Raw genomic sequence first — 18,822 nt, forward strand, 5'->3', positions numbered from 1 at the left:
AAGAACAATTGATATGAATTCATAAAACTACTATAATCAAATTCTTAACCACAAATATATTTGGACGTAATTTAACCTTTTTAATGATTTAGAAAGCATTTCATTATAGTGTGAACATTAGCTCTTATTTTATAGTTATCTAAATGTATCAGTTGAACATTTGGATTCATAGAAAGCTAAATAACAAAATAATTTGGTTTGAAACCTTTTAAGTCTGAGGCGTCAGAGGGAGCCAAGTGGAGCCATCCTTTGTAACTGAAAGTTTATTATAATGCAGGTACTTAAACCAATACAAGGGATATTTTTTAATTAACTACTGTTATATAAAAGAGGGAAAAAAGGAGCAATACATAAATAAAAAGGTAATGTAATTTAGCTTTACTCTGGGGAAGAATGTTTAACAGGCTTTGAAGAAATGAATCAGCTTTTTGAAATGAAAAATAATTTGTGTTTGTAATAATGAATTGAAACAGTGCAAAGAGGTATGCACTGAAAAGTACACCTTCCTCCCACCCAAAACGCCCTCTCCCTTTTCTCCAGAGGCAACCACTGCTAGCAGTTCTTGTGTTTCTTTTCAGAAGTATTTTTACCTAGTCCTTCCTTCCTTTCTTCATTTTCCTCTTCCTCTCCTTCCTTCCTTCCTTCCTTCCTCCCTCCCTTCCTCCCTCCCTTCCTTCCTCCCTCCCTCCCTCCCTCCCTCCCTCCATGGTTTTTTCACCTGGCAGTATATCTCAGAGATGGTTCCATAATATCCACTAGAGAGGTACCTTATTCCGTTTAAGGAGTCAGCATATTCCATTGCATAAAGGGGCCATAATTTTTTTTAAGTAAAATTGAGGGATGTTTAGTTGTGTCTAGTCTTTTGTGATTGGTGTTGCAGCGACCGTCCTTTCACCAATATCCTCAAGCATTTGTAAGGTATATGGCTATAGAATGCATTTCTAGTCTCTATAGGATACATTCCTATACTTACAGGAATTTGCTGATGTGTGCTTATAAAATTTTGATACCTATTGCTGAAATGCTTTTCAAGACCCTGTACTGATTTAAAGACCCTGTGAGTCCCTGTTTATTTATTTTTGTGTCACCTGTATATTGCTAAACTTTTTGATCTTTGCCAATCTGGTAGTTTAAAAATGGCAAACAGAAGCTGAGCGTGTTTTATGTTTTATCTGCTATTCAGACCTTTACTTCATCCATTCTTATCAAATTTTCAATGACTCTTTTATGAGTTGGACAGCTGTAGCAGTTGGGATGGGGCAGATTCTTTATGAGCCAAGTGTTTCTGCCAAACCAGCCTTACTTCCCAGGCTTACTAAGTTACTACAACTTTCTTAAAGCCAGGCAGCCTCTGATCACTACCTGCTTCCTGGAGCCCTGGGGTGGGGGTAGGAACGACTGAAGTGAGGATTCTGAAGAGAAAGGATAAGATGTGACATTCCTGTCACTGCTGAAGGTCGAGCTGACCCTATGGGGCATTGTCACCCCCTCTTGACCCCTTTCTCTTGGTCCGTGCCACGGATGTTAGTTTGCCAGCACAGCCACCCTGGCAGCTTGGATTTGTTTGTCAAGCCTGATTACACCAGCATTGATAGTAAGGCTTATTTTTGTCATAGTACAAAACAGCCAATTCCTTTTATTGCTGTAAATCAAATAATGGCAAAATGAGAGCTGGGTATGCAGCTTCTAGCCCTGTCTTTTGGCCTGCACTGTTATGCTAGTAACCTTGCCCTGGCTTTATGTTCCTTCCCTGATTTTCCTTTTATCCTGATTTCCTTATCTATTTATTTTATCTTGCATGTCTTTTTTTATAAGCAGCTTCAAATCTCTTTTGGAAGTAAATGCAGAGTATCAACAAATAATAGCAAAAATGAGAACAAAGGAAAGGGAAATTAAAAGTTGAAAAAAATGCATTCAATGTCATTTGACTTATAACAGCTCTGCTTTGACCATTTATGGAGATGCTCTGTTTCTATTAGCATTTGAACAAAATGCCATTGGTAGTGCCATGTATTTCTTTGGCCAGTCAATAGACTGATAGGAGCCACAGGCGTGGGCCAATTACTGGCACAAAAATAAATAATTTCTGGAGTAAGTGGACCATGCATACATTCCTCTTGGCTTATTTATTTTTCTTGGATTTCAGAGCAGTTAGTTTCCTTTTTCTAGAACAATCTGAAGTAACCTTCCAGAAACTGAGCCTCTCTTAGCAGCCTCTCCTTATGTAGCTGACCATGAATTAGAGGGTCTCTAGACCCTATCTGTTGAGATGGTCTATAGACATATCACTCTGCTTCAGCTAGATTACAGCTAAACCATTCAAACCAAATGTGAAGGAATGGCTAAGCATTGACTTTGTAAAGGGACAGATGTATTTGAACACAGAACCATGTAATGCCTAAGGAGTGAGCCATATCTATTTACATTTCTTTGTAGCACGTTTGACCCTACCCCATTCTTAACATGTGCCAATTTTCCTTTTGGCTTTACCTGTTTTTTTCTTCTTGACAGGTTGCTTGTACACATTTAGATGTGGATTTAGTCTGCATAACTGTAACAGAGAAGCTACCATTTTACTTCAAAAGACCCCCTATCAATGTGGTAAGTGTCACAGTTTCCATTCTATATGTGAATCTCTACATGTGCATTAACACACTGGAAAAGGGGCAGAAGAAACTGCTGTTCTTAGAGGGGAAAAAACAAAGGCTAGTAATAAATAGGCCATTTAAAAAGAGGATTTTTTTTTTCTAAGCTGACTAAAGGTAGAAAGAAAGCTTAAAATAAAAAATATCCAGTGAATTACCAAGATGTGTTTGAAAGGCCTTAGAAGCTCAAATTTGTGAAGGGAATTTCCTAAGAGGATAGTTAATAATGATGGACACTTACAGTCTGAATGTTGAACATTAAGGAGACAGAGCAGCCAAGAAAGGAGTAGGACAAAATAGAGAGAGGGTTCCCAAGGCACCAGCAAACGGGAAAGGTAGGGTGGCAGGGACTGGAGGGGGCAGGGCCTGGAAAGCATGGTAGGCGTGGTCTCTGCAGAATTAAAATTTGCATTGAAATGTGCTGGCTCACACAAAAGCCCAGGGTTACCTTTATGGTAACCTAAGAGGGGGACCCTGCATTCAACAGATCTTGTGCTCCTTCCTCTGCTGTAGAATTTTTCTCGTTACCTTTCTACATAATTTCTCTTGTTTTCCTCTACTCCTTATCTTCCACCTGTCACACCTTTTTATGTCTTCCTCCATCATAAAAGTGATATTGTTTCACAATGGGAGCTGTAGGGTTTGCAGAGCTGTCAACTGTTTGCATTGGCAACCAGATCCTGGGAGGAGTTAGGATGCTTTTTTAGAATAGAGGCTTCCAAAGCTCTCTCCCATTCTCAAGAAGTGCTGTTGAAGGAGAAAAAAGGTGTGACAGACAGTCTAGATTACATCCCCAATCCTGTCAGAATTGGAAAATTAAAAACTTATGGATTTTTTTCAGGATAGATAACTCCCCTATTCTTTTGTCCCTGTAGAATCACAAGTTCTTCAATTTTTGTTTCTCTCTCCACTGCTAAGGAATTAGCTTGATGCTGAGAGTAGGGAGAGACAGTGAGAGGAGAAAATGATCTGTATGGTGTGGAAAAATTGAATCCAATGTGGAAAAATTTAAGATGGCTTGTGTTCTACCCCTAAGTGTATGCTACTAAAGCTGTACTTGAAAAGTATTCAAAATTTTATATACTTAAAGGGCAAACTATAAAACAGCTCTTTTCTGATCATTAATGAGAGTACTACTGAACATATAACAATATTGGTTAAGCTCAAATCATTGTTTTCCCGCATTCTTGCCCGTACTTAAATAAGTAAACACTAAAAACAAAAGACCCTTAATCATCACATTTTAGAATTGGAGATATATGTTGTTAAAAGTGGTAAAATGAAGAAGGAGAAGCTGTTCAGCTCTTCAGACACAGGGGTGGGACAGACCTGGTTGACTCCCCATCAGATGAGATCTCCGATGTGCCCCGGCTACCATGATAAAAGGCTCAAATTAACACAGTTCCCAAGGTGATGACAGTCTTACTGGCCTCACATATTGTTCCTCCCCAGAGCCAGTAGTGTCTGTCTCTAGAAGGTTGCCAAGGCTTTACCAGCTCCACACTGCCAATCCATTTTCCATGTAGATGGCACCCTCCGTAAGTTGCTCTTAAACTTACAACTTTTTTACTTTTCTCTTCACCTTAATGAACTAGGAAGGCCATTTTCTAGACGGCTTTGCCTGAGTAAACCCACATACGATACTGTGTCCTTGGCTGGGGGGAGGTAGTGGCATGTGATGCTAAGGCCAAGTCCATGGAATGGACAGCAGTGCACAGCACATAATTCCTCATGTCCCACAACAGTGATAAGCTGCCCAGTGGTTGTTTTGGCTTCGTCTTTTGATTGGTTTCTTAGGAATGTGCCCTGCTGTCCAACCCAGCTTGTGAGCTTCTAGAGAGCTGTGTCATGGTCCTTTTTTAATTACCCAAATACCTTGCCTATAAGAGGTCTTCCCTAAAATCTGTCAATTGAACGAGTATATGTCTAATTTTGCATGTCTGGGCACAGCTTGGGGAACACAGCCAAATCCTGTGAACCGTTAGTCCTTAGCTGGTTATCAGGCTTGGCAGGCAGCATTCACTGTGAGGGGAGTGGGGCATTGGGGCGGCGTGAGGAGAAGATGCACTGGAGGCGGCAGCACTAGGACAGCCCACCTGATTCCATCTGTAAGTTCCTGAAGGTGCTATTTTTTGATGGATATTTTTGGCTTCATTCCCACATTTTTCAATTTAAGAATTCTGAAAAGTAAAAATTTGACAAGTGAGAGGGATAGGCAGTATTTAACACAGTGTCTGCTTTTTTAAAAATCTGGTATGAACATTTTACATATGTTGTTTAATAAAAACTAGATGATGGAGTAGAGGGAAGGCTGTGCAGGATTATTTTTAGCCCTCGTCTAGTGTAGAAGTAGGCTGCAGTGTAAATTGGTCAGGAAGCAGAAGAGTCCCTATTAATTCATTCACCTCTTTTTTATTTAAGAGAAACTGGAATTAAAAGTTAAATTAATTAAAATTAAAAGCTAGAAGCATAAAATAAAAGGTGTCCACCTTATTGTTCAGGGTAAATAATAGTAGTTGTATAGGTATGTGTATATTATTTGTACCTAATAATATCTATTCTGGATATGGAGCTGTATGATTAAAGTATGGAAATATATTCACCATGAAAGTATAGAGGATGGAGTGAATGTGGGGAACAGTTCAGTCTTAAGTCTTGGTCCTTGCATGCTCTTTTGGCCCTGGGAATGAACTTGTCTTTGGCCATGAAAAATGGATAGGTTGGCTTTATAAGGATCACTGTATTGAGCACAGATCTTAATTTGGATGGGGTGGTGAAAAATAGGAGCATGAAGATATTTAATTCATTAGCCTTTAACCTAGAGGCCATAAGCCATGTGAGAATTGTCAGCTCAGAAGGTTGGGATTTTAGGTCAAAGGGTATAGATTTTCACTTAAAAAAAGAACAAGTTCTGAGGCTCTAATGTACAGCGTGGGTGACTGTAGTTAATAGTCCAGTACTGTAACTCAAAAGTAGTTGAGAGAGTATCCTAGGCACTGTCACCACAATCACCACACACACAAAAACAAAAAACAAAAAAAAGGTTAACTATGTCAGGTGGTGGATGTGTTAATTATCTTGATCTCAGTAATCATTCTACAATGTAGAGTATATGTATATCAAATCATCACATTGTAGACTTTAAATATATGCATTCTGTGTGTCAATGATCCCTCAACAAAGTTATAAAAAAAAAAAAAAGGTTGGGATTATAAAGGAGGGCCCAGGAGCTAAAACATACCAAAGCACTTGTTATGTATAACTTTCAGCTCTCAATCCTTTTGTTATTTTCACCACATGTTTAGGGCACCATAATTTCAATTATGTTAATTTCCTCTAAAATCTCCTACAAACCTCCTCTGGAGCCTTAAGTAAGTTGTATGGGAATCATTTTATCATGTAATAGTTGGGTTTCAAAAAAGTTGAATTCAGCTCCTCTTCTTGGATAGCCAGATGGCTTCTAATTATTTAGCATTTTAAGGCTTAAGCACTTTCACACCTGCTCTAGCCCAGCAGCTTTAGGGTGGGGTAGATGTGAATTACTTCTGTGATGCAGGTGATGGCATTGAGACTCAGGTAGCTTGTGGCTCACAACAGGTACATGTCTCTCTCAAAGGTTGACTTGGGATTTGTACTTAAGCTTTGATTCTAAATCTGCTGTCATTTCCCACTGGGAAATGCTATTTAAAATTACTTTACAGCAGAGCTCTTTGTTAAGCACAGAATAATTTCATATTTTAAAACGTGATCTTTATGAATTCAGGTTTTGAGAAGAATTTTTTTAATCAGCACGTATCTTCACCTTCCCTTTGATTTTTTTTTTAACAGTGTTAGTGCCATTCAACAATAACTTCAAGTTTATTGAGCCATTTCCAATGATTGTATGTTTTATGCTCTCTTTCCAATGTTTTCCCCTCAGCATTTCCTTTAACCCTAATCCATTTCTGTCTTCCTGGTCCAGTTAGTCCCCACTGAGAGAAATACAGTAAATAGTATCTGAAGCAGTGAGGTTGTTCCAGGAATCTTACCATATATCCTTGAGTTGGGTGTGAGTGCTCTATAAACGTTATTTTTCATCACACATATTGTGAACCGAACTATGTTAAGTACTTCATTGATCCAACACTTGGAGCAGTGCCAGCAAACCTGTCAGTATCAAAAAAATGTCTGTGTGGCCAAAAAAAAAATCCATCAGAAACAAAGTTAAAAGGACTAGTGACAGACTGGTAGAAATAGTTTCACTTATATCATAGGTGACTAATCTCTGTAATATATAAAGAGCTCCTAGAAGTTGATAAGGTTAAAAAAAAAAAAAAGAGAGAGAGATGATCAATCCAAAAAAATGGATTAAGAATATGGAAAAGACATTTCACAGGAAAGGAAATACAAATGGCCTTTTAACAAATGAAAAGATGCTTAAATTCATCATGCTAAGAGAAATTCACATTAAAATCACCTATCTGATTGGCACAAACCCAGAAGTTGGATGGTACACTTTTGTGAGGCTGTGGGAAAGCAGGCATGCTCATACTTTGACTGTAGCAGTGTAATTGGAACGATCTTTATGGGGCAGTGGGTAATTTGGCAACAACTATGAAAACTATAAATGCTTTACCCTCTGACCTAGTGTATTAGTTTCCTGGGGCTACCATAACAAAGTACCACAAATGGGGTGGCTTAAACTAACAGAAGTGTATGGGTCACAGTTCTGGAGACTGGGAGTCTGAAATCAGGACATTATTGGGGTTATGGTCCCTCTGAAGCCTTAGGGGAATCCTTCTTTGTCTCTTCCTAGCTTTTGATGGTTTGCTGACAATCTTTAGTGGTCCTTGGCTTGCAACTGCATAACTCTGATCTCTACCTCTGTTTTTACAACATGTTCTTTCTCCCTGTCTGTCTTCACATGGCCATCATCTTATAAAGGACACCAGTCTTACTGGATTAGGGGTCCGCCCTATCCCAGTGTGACCTCATCTTAACTAATTACATCTACAATGATGCTATTTCCAATTAAGGTTACATCCTAAGGTACTGAGGATTAGGACCCCAACATAACCTTTTATGGGGGTCAACAATTGAACCCATAATATCCAGCTGTCCCCCAAAACACTAAAAAATTAGTGTTTATTCTACAGGTAGACTGGAACGACCCAAAATCTATCAGTAGAGGCTTGGGTAAATGCCATACCTCTGCAGTGGAGTACTCTGCAGCTGTAAAGCAATGCTGAAGTTAGGAGCTGATGTGGAAAACCCTTCAAGTCAGAACCAGAATGTAGTAGGCTACCTTTGGGGTAAGAAAAAGGAAAAATAATAATATATATTCATATTTGCTTGTATCTGTATGAAGAAACTCTGGAAAAAGACACGAAGTTAGTGAAAGTGATTATGAGAGGTGTGGGTGGGACAAGTGGGAGCAGAGATACAGTGAAGACTTTTTATTGCTTTCTTATGTTACTTGATTTGTGAATCATGTGAACAAGTTACCTATCTCAAAGAATGATACCAGGAATGACACCGACAGTATCATCCTTTCGAATTCAATAAAGAACTAATTTTTATGAAATTAACAGGGAATCTGTATATTATCCCAGCAGTCAACACCCTATTTCCTTTCTCTCTTAAGCTTTGCTTAGTTCTTGGAATTTTACCACCACCATCTCTTTTCAAATATCACACACCTGTTCTTGGTTTGTAGGATCATTATGACTTATTTCTCATTAGTAAAGAAATCATCTGCCTATTCCAGAACGTTTGGTCAGAGATGCAAACAAAAGCCAATCAGGCGGGCACTGGCATTCTTTATGAAAAGGCTGTTATGAACAATCAGTTGATGAGCTTAAGGCAATTTATGTTAAAATGGTCTTAGAAGCAGGAGCTCAGGTAATGAGTCTGTATTTCATCTATCTAAAATTTTTAAATAAGGTGTTATGAAAGAAATGTTCACAACCTTCAGTAGCACATTATCTTCAGTTTCTCTGAGAGTTTTCAGCTTGAAAGTGAATTTGATTAATGTACTAAGATCGGAATCAGAACTTTTTTCTTAAAAAATAATTAAGTGGGGCTTCCCTGGTGGCGCAGTGGTTGAGAGTCCGCCTGCCGATACGGGGGACACGGGTTCGTGCCCCGGTCCGGGAAGATCCCACATGCCGCGGAGCGGCTGGGCCCGTGAGCCATGGCAGCTGAGCCTGCGCGTCCAGAGCCTGTGCTCCGCAACAGGAGAGGCCACAACAGTGAGAGGCCTGCGTGCCGCAAAAAAAATAAATAAATAAAAATAAGTGGATAATTATGTCCATCTAACCCTCTCCACCCCCCCCAAAAAAGGAGTTTGTATTTTGATCTGGCCCCCAAGGGGGGCGGGCAGCAAATTTTCCAGAATCCTTTGGGACCTGTTCACCTAGTTCTGTGTGTCATCCACATCTTTTATGTCCCCTCTTCTCCATCCTACCGACTTGTATTTTAGTTCAGCAACTAGAGGGATGAGGAAAAGAAATACCTGTAAGTAAGCCTCTTTGGCTAATTAGTAGTTTTGGTAAGAGAAATAGCCAGGGGGATAGTTGAGACTACGGTTAAAGGACATGTTTTGGTTTATCTGTGAATTTCAGTTTGCCAAGTTAACCCTGGTTTCTTTTGTGATGGATAATCCATAGTGAACAGCATTATCACATGACCTCTTTTCCATAAGCTACTATTTATTCACTCAGAATATAAATATATTAAATGCTTTTTGTATAAAAGACAGTTCTGTGTTACAAAGAAGTATCATGATACCAGCTCTCAAGTGTACAAGTTAGGCAGGGTGAATGAGGTATATATTTATGGCACAAAGAGTATCATAACAGACATCATTCCCAGATATAATTAACACAAGCCAAAGAATTGGAGGCAGGAAAAAGTTGTCTGAAACGGGGAGAGGGGGAGGTTGCAGTGTGGAAAATAGCATGTAAATGCTAATTAAACTAATATCAGATATATAGGGAAATCTAAAAATCTGGGCACCTCAAGGCAGGCAGAAAAGTTAAGGAAAGGGAAGATTGCAGGGTGGGGCGGAAGAAAAGTCTGTGTTCAGGAAGGGCAAGTGGAAGGAATCTGCCAGTACATGTGAATTAAATCAAGGTGGACTGCCAGATCTGAAGAAGACAGGTTTTTCCAGTTCTTGTAACACTCAGGAGTAGACCTCCAGCAGTCACAGCTGGGCCAGTCCCAACTCATCCTCTGGGTAATAAATAGAAAATCGTTTGCCAGGCAGAGGCTTGGACCATACTGCCTGGTCTTTGCCTGCTTTTCCCCCTTTGCTCCTTTGAAAGACCACTGCAACCAAGCGACTTTGTCGTCCTGACTCTGATTATCCCCTCCACACTAAAATCCTTAGATGCTTCGTGTGGCTATTAAGATTAATTCTGTCTCCATTTGGCACTTCCCATCCTCTTCAGCCCCCGCTCCCACCACAGGGCTCTCCTCATTCTCTCCTTTCCAGCCTTTGACCTTCTCTACATGCTACATGCTTCCTCCAACCCTAGAGCCTCTTCACATACTGCCCCCTCCCTCTGCAAATGCTCCTCTCTCTGCTAGTCGTTTGATTAAGTCCTTCCTCACCCACTCCCAGACTTCTTGATGGCACTTAGCACAGTGGAAGTTTTATATTTTTGTGTAATTATTTCATGGTCTCCCCCACTAAATTGGAAGCTCTTACAAGAGGGGGACCATGTCAGCTTTTGCTCACCCATTCCCATGCACAGCTGGCTTAAAAACCTATCTGTTGTGAATGGATGAAGATTTGAATCACTCATCAGGGAAACTGCATAGTGTAGTAGATCCCATTACCACTTCTTCCAGGCTGTTTTCTTACCTGTGGATGCCTACCTATTAAGAACATCTTAAATAAGAAAGAAGTTTCTTTTTCTCATGTAAAAGGCCAAGCTAGTCTGGTAAGCTGGGCAGAATTGTCAAGGGCCCAGGTTGCTTTCATCTTTTTTGCTGGGCATCCATGAGCCCCGTTTAAGATCAGGGGCTCTGTTAGTAAAGAAAAAGGGGAGAAGAGAAGAGATAGTGGGGCAGTTAGCTGTCTCTGCCGCAGTGCCTTCTAAAGGTATTGTAGGGGTTAAATAAATACATAAGACTCTTAGCACAGTGCCTAGCACATGGCACTCAACTGTGGCCTGTTAGTTTCTTCCTTCAACATATGCATAATAAATGACTTACCCGAGAGGCGTTCCACTCCTGTTCTTTGGACATTTTTCAGCTCATTTCTTTGTCTCTTCATTCTTGGGTCAGATTACTTGGTTTACTATGTTTGCAAACAGTTTATCCTGTATGTAGGGAACACATCTCCGGTTTCCTTTAGATAATTCATGGAGTAGTAGCCCTTCTGCCACCCCACTGGGACGTTGCTCTCCTCAGCCTCTTGATGATTCCTGTTTATACAAAGTCAGCTTCCCCACAGCTAAGATAAACTCTGTTGAGACAGAGCCACAGATATGTTTCCTTCTCCCGTAGATGGTGCCATTCGGGCACAAATCTGCCTTTATTCAAGGCTGTACCTGGACATGCAGGAGGTGGGCAGTGCGGGGGTGGGATGTGAGGAGGGAGGTGAGGGGGAAGTTCAGTGAAAATAAAGTAAGACAGTGTGTGTTTAGCTTTGACAGTTTATTTTCTTTATTTCCTGTGAAGGCAATTGACCGAGGTGTGGGCTTTGAACTTGTCTATAGCCCCGCTATCAAAGACTCCACAATGAGAAGATACGCAATTTCCAACGCCCTCAATTTAATGCAGGTCTGCAAAGGAAAGGTATGGTTCCATAATTTTAGGATATTTTTCAAACCTAGCAGTTCATTATTATTAATATACTGGGGTTATCAAGCTGACCCCATTTCCTTAAAGCAGAAAGTTCTCAAGGCACAGCAACAAATTCTCCCATTTCAATGAGCTCTGCAAGTTTTAAGAGAAAGAAAAATATCCTAGAGAAGAATAATATGAGGGGGGGAAAGTTGTGTTGAAAGTCTTTATCTTTCAGTAAAGAATTGGCCGTTTACTTACTGTGAAAGAATCATCTAGATACAGTTGTCATCACTGAGTTGAATTAAGGTTATACGACCTTTTCAACTAGTTTTTTAAACTAATGCATCTTTTCTAAGATCTGTTGGGAAGGCTTCTTGTTCTGTTTCTTATTTTAGGCTGCCTTTAGTTTGACATGAGGTCTTTCATCCTTCACTTTATTTACCTTAACTTTAGAAGAAGTTGGTATTTATGTTAAAACTTGATTACTGGTTACTTGTATTATAAGACTTCAATTTTTTTGACATTTATCTAAGATTAATATTGATTACTTTCTATTTCGTAGAATGTAATTATATCTAGTGCTGCTGAAAGGGTAAGTCTGGCATTAAGTACTTTATTTTTTCCCTTTTCAAGTTAAATTAGTCATGTAATAAAGGTTTATTGCATGTTTTCATTTTTAATTGCATTTTCTCATTGTAATTGCTGAAGAGTAAAATTTACCTCCATTCCTTTGGGGCTTCAATTTTTGTTTATATAAATAGTTTTTCCTTTAAATTGTTGCAAAATGCTTTTCAAGGATCTTTTATATTTTCAAAAATGTAAGTAACCCGTCAAAATTATAAGGACTTAAATTTATGCAGTTGACTTCCTTGTTTTTAGATACTTAAGCATCCTATTTACTGCAGATGAAGTCACTGAAATGTTATGAATAACTTCTTTCATATCTATTTTTTGTTCATTTTATTTTAGCCTTTAGAAATAAGAGGCCCATACGATGTGGCAAACTTGTATCCTTTTCTGAGTAAGAAGTCATTGAAATTTTCTTTTAGGAAATTTGGAATTTGGTATGTTATACTTTAATAAGATTTTTTTAACCTTTTACTATACATTTATCAATTAATAGCTTCAAAACAAAATTATATCAGGTTGTGAAAACTTCATCCTTTTGTTTTCTGGATTAAGGGTGAAATAGAAAAAGGGGGAAAGAAGGACTCTATAAAAGCTTAGAGTTAAATGAGTCTTTTCTCAAATGCCTGTTCCATTTGGACTAAGAACTATAGAATTAAAGTGTCTCTCTCAGTGCCTCTCTCTGGTGAACTGGCATTGTCAGTTATGTTTCTGTTAGTCTCCTGTCCTCAGCTGACACTGGGTTGAAATCTTTAACGACCCCCCAGAGGGTTGCTGTTTGGGCTGTCGGAAAGTGACGCCAAGGCCGCAGTGTCCACCAACTGCCGAGCAGTGCTTCTGCACGGAGGTGAGCAAGTCCTTCCAAGAAAAACACTGAGTGGTCATGTTAAGAGCCAGTCATTTCTGTGAAACAGTTGAGCCATATCTACTTTCATTATCCTGCCCCTCAGAGTTCCATTAGGATCATCTTTTCTGAACCTGTTTAGCCATACCCATCAGTGCTTTCTTGCCCTTTACTTCAGGCTTTATTTTCTGTAGTTTGTGGAATGAATATAGTTTGCCTTCCAGAAATGAGTATTGAATGCATTCTTTCCAGTTCTGCATGTGTGTCCCTGCCTGCATTTTGATAGGCTTCTAATCTCCCTTTTTCCTCCATAGGGACATGCTTTCCCTGCTGAAAATCACTGTTTTAGAGAATTGAACGGTGAAAAATATATGTTAAGCCAGTTATGAGGAACACAAAAGCACCAAATACATTTTTTAAAATCCCGCTAACAAACTCAAATCATAACTTTTCACATTTATTACAACTTGTGATTATTTTCTCATTTTTGGTTTACCTGTTCAATTATGCACAGACTACACATTTTTTACTCACATTTCATTTATATATATCTTCCTCCTCACCTTAATTTCACTACTTGAAGTCACTGAATTTCTTATTCATTAGATGATAAAAATTGGACTAGAAGTGTTTGATATGCTAGGACTTTGGAGAATAAAAATGAGGCTTTTTAAAAGAAAAAAGTTTATACTTTTCATCTGCTGTTTTATCTTCATTCTCTTTGTAATTTTTAGCACTAGTGTCAGTGGTCAAGAAGCAATTGACTTGATATTACCCAGATGAATGTTAAACTTCAGAATTGGTTGCTACATATAAACTGGGTGATTTAGTATATGAATAGTTAGGTTATTGAGGGCTTGTGTATTATGTCTGGATTTTAGTGATCTGATTTCCACTTCGTAGAACTGGTTACTGTATTACCATGAATTAGATGATTTTGCTTTTGTTTTCAACATTTTTAGTTTGAGATTGTTGTATTGTATAGCCTAGACCCATCACATAAGCTCTGGGAATGACCAAATTAATTAAAACTTTATCAAGATTTTCTTGAAATTAGGGAACAGGTGGTTCACACTGGTAGTTCTGCCATTATTTTTGTCTATTTTAAATGAACGTAAGGAATCGTCAAGATTTTGGATAACAATTAGTGGTTTAAAACAGACTGAGACAAGGAAGGGAAGTTAATTTTGAAAATTTAGTAGGGAAAAATGTGAAGATCTGTGCTTCAAAAAACTCAGCTATTCAAAATAAGTTATATAAAGCTAGGCTTTTACAGAAGCTAAACTAAAAGAAGCTTTGTGGACTTTAGCATTCCCATTCATTCTAGTTGTGCCCAGGACAGTCCTAGTTTATGCCTGCTGTCCCTGCAGAATTAACAACACATCTACAGGATGTTGTAATTACCCTGACTTTAGTTGACATTGGGATCAATTTGAGACAGCAGTTTCAAAATTCAATTTACTAGAATTGCAAATTCAGCCTAAGGTTATATTAGAAGAAATACAAGATTCTGAGGCAGGAAGATTCAAAGTGTCATCATTATCCTCTGCACTGATAAGTCCTGGCTGGCATCTGTATCATCCTGAGTGCCACATTTAAGAAGGACAGCACTACCAGAAGATGGTTCATTCTTGGAGGGTGTGAAAACCTTATCATGAGAGCAATTGTTGAAAGCAGTGCAGGAATGGATACCTGGAAAACGGAAGACTTGGGACACGCAGTAGCTGGCCTTCTACATTGGAAGGCTTGCTACAAGGCATCACAGTTAGATGGGTCCTGTGGGATTCTAGAAACCAATGAATAGCAATTCTAAGGAGGTTGTGGGGAAGGGACAGAGGGGACAGGTTCAAGATCTAAAAGAGTTACTTTATCTGATAATTATGAAAATCTTGTTTTTCAGTGGTTTATAATCCATTGTCTTAGATTAAGAAGTAAATGTTCATGTGATGTAAAAAAATATTTCTGAGATGGAACTAATATAATTTTGAAACTAATGCATTTTGTTTTGTTACAAAGTATTGATTCTCACAATTTAATTTTTGTATTTTTTATTCATTCTACTGATTTTTAGATGTTTACTTATAGTGATAAAATAGACATCTCTAAATGTAACATTTTTTGGAAATCATGGGCAATTTCTGTTTATTTTGAGGTTCTCTGATTATGTTGGTATTTTAATGACCTTGAGAGCAGTTTTGTCCCTTTTATAAATTAAAATGCTTTTAAATAACTGGCAAAGATTTAGTAGACTTGGTAAATTAATCCTGATAAATGAAAAGGTAGTGTTTAACTTTTAGAATTGACTTTTGTACATGAAATAAGAAATAATTCTTAACTAAATTTATGTTTATTAAATCCTTTTGATTTTTATCTCCTTTGTATCCAAAGGGTCTCTCTTTCTCTCCTCCCCAGTCCTTCCCTGTTTCCTAAGGACTAAGTTTAAATCTCTTTTCACGGCACTGTGGCCCTTCACAAGTACCAGCCTCGTTTCCCCCTAATTTTTTCATGTTCCTCCTTTACACTGGCCATATTGTCCCCTAAGTATATTAGATTCTTCTTACCTCTCTCTCTATGCCTTTGCAAAGGAACACTTTCCTCTCCTTTCCTTTTCCTTCTTCCCTATTCTTAGCATTACTTCTTTCATGATACCTTCCTGATTCATCCAGGCAGAGTTACTTCTTGTGGTGCCTCCATTCCTATTATATTTGCCCCTGATGTGCTATCTCAGTGTGTGGTAGGAAGAAGCACTGTGTTACGCATCCTAAGATCCTCTGTAGATGACACAGAGCCTAGCCCCTTAGTACATTTTTAGCAGAAGTTAGCTACATTTAAGTTGAACTCTGCTAGCAACCTGACCTAAACATTTAATAATTCCCATTCTTCTTTGTTCATTGTCACCAATATATAAGAGATCAATAACCATGTGCGTTATTCCTCATTCACTCAACAAGTATTTCTTAAACACCTGTTAAATAACTAGGCATTGTTGGATGTTCACCATACAATTGATTCTTCAGAGGTATAATCATGATCTAGTGGGGGACACAGATAATGAATGGTCTGTGCTATAAAATGAAGTGAGCACACACACAACCAGGGAAGCAGACTGTTGTAGTTGCCGTCTTGATTCATTTGTCTTTCTACCATTCTTTAAGCACGTGCTGCACCAAGCTCTGAAACTTGGGTTCTGGCTACATAAGATGCCTCGGACAGACCATTAAAGATAACCTGCCCTATAGTTTTACCCTTGGGGTAGTCCCTTTGGAATGAACTAGATGTTAAAAATATACAGATATTTTTAGAAGCTGGTGGTGGGGAAAGGTGAGGACTGTAAATGGCATCAACACTCATAGCAGTCTATTATGGTTTCATCATTTACTCATGCTGTAAGTCACAGTAACATGGGGATGCTTGTTAAAACCACCTCTTTTGAAATCATGGCTTAACGTCAGGCACTTTGATTTCCTTGTTTGTCTTATAGAAACTAGAAAAACTGCTTTTGGAATTATTTCCACGGTGAAGAAACCTCGGACATCAGAAGTAGATGATGATTCTCTTCCACCCTGCAAGAAAGCCAAGTGTGAGAGCTGAAATGAGTCCCCATCGCTGTCAACACTCCCTTTTGCCTTTTGAGAATCCATTAGCCGCAACAGAAACAGAACCTCCGTATGATTCACTATTTTCACTTGGAGCTAGATACTGGTAGTCTATAAAAGCAGTCTTATACTTAAGCCATTGAAATAACAAAACCTAGTAAAGCATTTAAAAAAAAAAAAAAGGCTGCCCCTGTAATGAATTTAGATATTTTAAGAGAAAAGCAAAGACTAGTTCATTTATCCTTTCTGTTAAGTGATAAATGGAAGAAGGTATAATTGAATAAGATGTTTCAATATTTCAAGAGACTCCTTAAAAATGTTTCTTGCTCATTTAAAAGTTCATGCTTTTCAGCTTTACTTGATATACATGGCTTATTATTTTTTAATTTTAGTACTCAAAAAGTGGTTATTTTGAGGACTCTTAAAACTTATGTTAAGGGGTTGGCTTTTAGTTGATCTACTCTTGCTTTAAGCCTCTCTTTCATTATAGTCATCAAGTCCAAGTCCTTTCTAAAAGGAATTGCTATAAAATTTGTGGAAGGAAAGGGAAAGTGCACGTAAAATCACACTTGGCCTCTTCGTTTGCTGGTTCTTACCTCCATGATGTCCTTGAAATAGGATTCCTTTGAGTTGGAAGCCCCTGAAAACCTAATATTGATTTTTCTAATTGCTATAGTAAAAATCTCAAAGCACTGGACTCAATCAACTTTGGAAATAATTTTTTTAATTATTAATTATAATTTTTAAAATTATTAATTATTTATTATTATTAGCAGGATCATTATATTAAGTAGAAGTAGCCTTTTTTGTAAATATTTGCATTTATGCTATATTGATATTAAGAAAATCATTTAAATGAAGATAAGAACACTGTTCTGAGAGTCAGAGAAAAGATAATTTTAAAAAGAGAAAGCTTTACACTAAACTCACTTATGAATTTAGATCCTTAAATAAGATATTGGTAAAACAGAGTATACCATAACCAGGTGAGATTTATTCTAGAAATGTAAGGATTTGTTAGTTCTTTTCAATGTACTACACTTTATCATATTAATAGGTCAAATGAGAAAAATCAGAATCATCTTAATAGATGCCAGTAAGACATTTGATAAAATTTAAAGTCCACTCCTGATTTTAAAAAAATAAACAAGAATAAAAACTCTTGAAAAAATACAAATAGAAGAATATTTCACACATACATGTATATGTACATTTCTCTTTATAGTATATATATTAAGCATCATGGTTCTAAAAATAAAGCATTTTTTACTTCTTCTTAAGCAATATGATGGATTAGCCTACTACACTCCCTCCATAAAACTCATGGCCACTGCTTCTGAGCCCTCACACCCAGAGTCTGCCACTTCCTTGAGTGCCAGCTTGCTTCTGCCTTCACCCCACTTGGATTCACCAAAAGTTAGGTGTGTGTTTATTCACAAGTCTGTTTATGCCATTGTATTTAGCATTGTAAAATTAATATAAGTTAATTTAAAATTATAAAAACTGATGAACCAGGAGAGGAAAAAAAGGAATTCCCTGGAAAATTAATGCTTTGGAAAAGTTTGAAAAAGATGAGTCATTAAAAAGAACTGTCAAGGGCTTCCCTGGTGGCGCAGTGGTTGAGAATCTGCCTGCTAATGCAGGGGACACGGGTTCGAGCCCTGGTCTGGGAAGATCCCACATGTCGCGGAGCAACTAGGCCCGTGAGCCACAACTACTGAGCCTGCACGTCTGGAGCCTGTACTCCACAACAAGAGAGGCCATGATAGTGAGAGGCCCGCGCACCGCGATGAAGAGTGGCCCCCACTTGCCACAACTGGAGAAAGCCCTCGCACAGAAACGAAGAACCAACACAGCAAAAATAAATAAATAAATTTAAAAAGCAAACATTAAAAAAAAAAGAAAAGAACTGTCAAAATAGGTGTGAGCAAGACAACTAGATTTAGAGGAGATCCAGTGGAAATTCTGCACTTGGATTGCTTTACCAGAGTCTTTATAAGTTCTTTTTTCTTCTTTTTTTTGTAATTGAGGTAACATTGTTTATAACATTGTTTTATGTGTATACATTATAATTCAACTCGTGTACATTACAGCTTGCCAGCAAAAGTTTCCATCCATCACCATACAGTTGACTCCTTACCCCTTTTGCTTTCCCCCCCATCCCTCCTTCCCCTCTGGTAACAACTAATCTGTTCTCTTTATCTATGTGTTTGTTTTTGTTTCATTTAGTTTGTTCTTTTTCTCTTTTTTTTTCCCACATAAGAGTGAAATCATATAGTATTTGTCTTTCTCTATCTGACTTATCTCATTTAGCATAATACCCTCAAGGTCCATC

At 38.1% G+C, this 18,822-nt stretch overlaps 1 protein-coding gene across 1 annotated transcript in view; it reads left to right on the forward strand.

Moving 5' to 3' along the window:
- The window catches only part of RPP30 (ribonuclease P/MRP subunit p30), a gene marked incomplete at its 5' end in the record, with an annotated part of 29,718 nt that extends 12,383 nt beyond the window's left edge, over window positions 1-17,335 (forward strand). The window contains 6 exons of the mRNA XM_079715867.1: window positions 2,512-2,601; window positions 11,313-11,429; window positions 11,983-12,012; window positions 12,390-12,427; window positions 12,815-12,894; window positions 16,373-17,335. Coding sequence (XP_079571993.1) covers window positions 2,512-2,601; window positions 11,313-11,429; window positions 11,983-12,012; window positions 12,390-12,427; window positions 12,815-12,894; window positions 16,373-16,482 — 465 coding nt within the window. The 3' untranslated portion in view covers window positions 16,483-17,335. The remainder of the gene's footprint in view (window positions 1-2,511; window positions 2,602-11,312; window positions 11,430-11,982; window positions 12,013-12,389; window positions 12,428-12,814; window positions 12,895-16,372) is intronic.
- Between the last annotated feature and the right edge of the window lie 1,487 nt (window positions 17,336-18,822).

Source organism: Hyperoodon ampullatus (genome assembly GCF_949752795.1).
Source record: "Hyperoodon ampullatus genome assembly, chromosome: 1".
Taxonomy (NCBI): Eukaryota; Metazoa; Chordata; class Mammalia; order Artiodactyla; family Ziphiidae; genus Hyperoodon; species Hyperoodon ampullatus.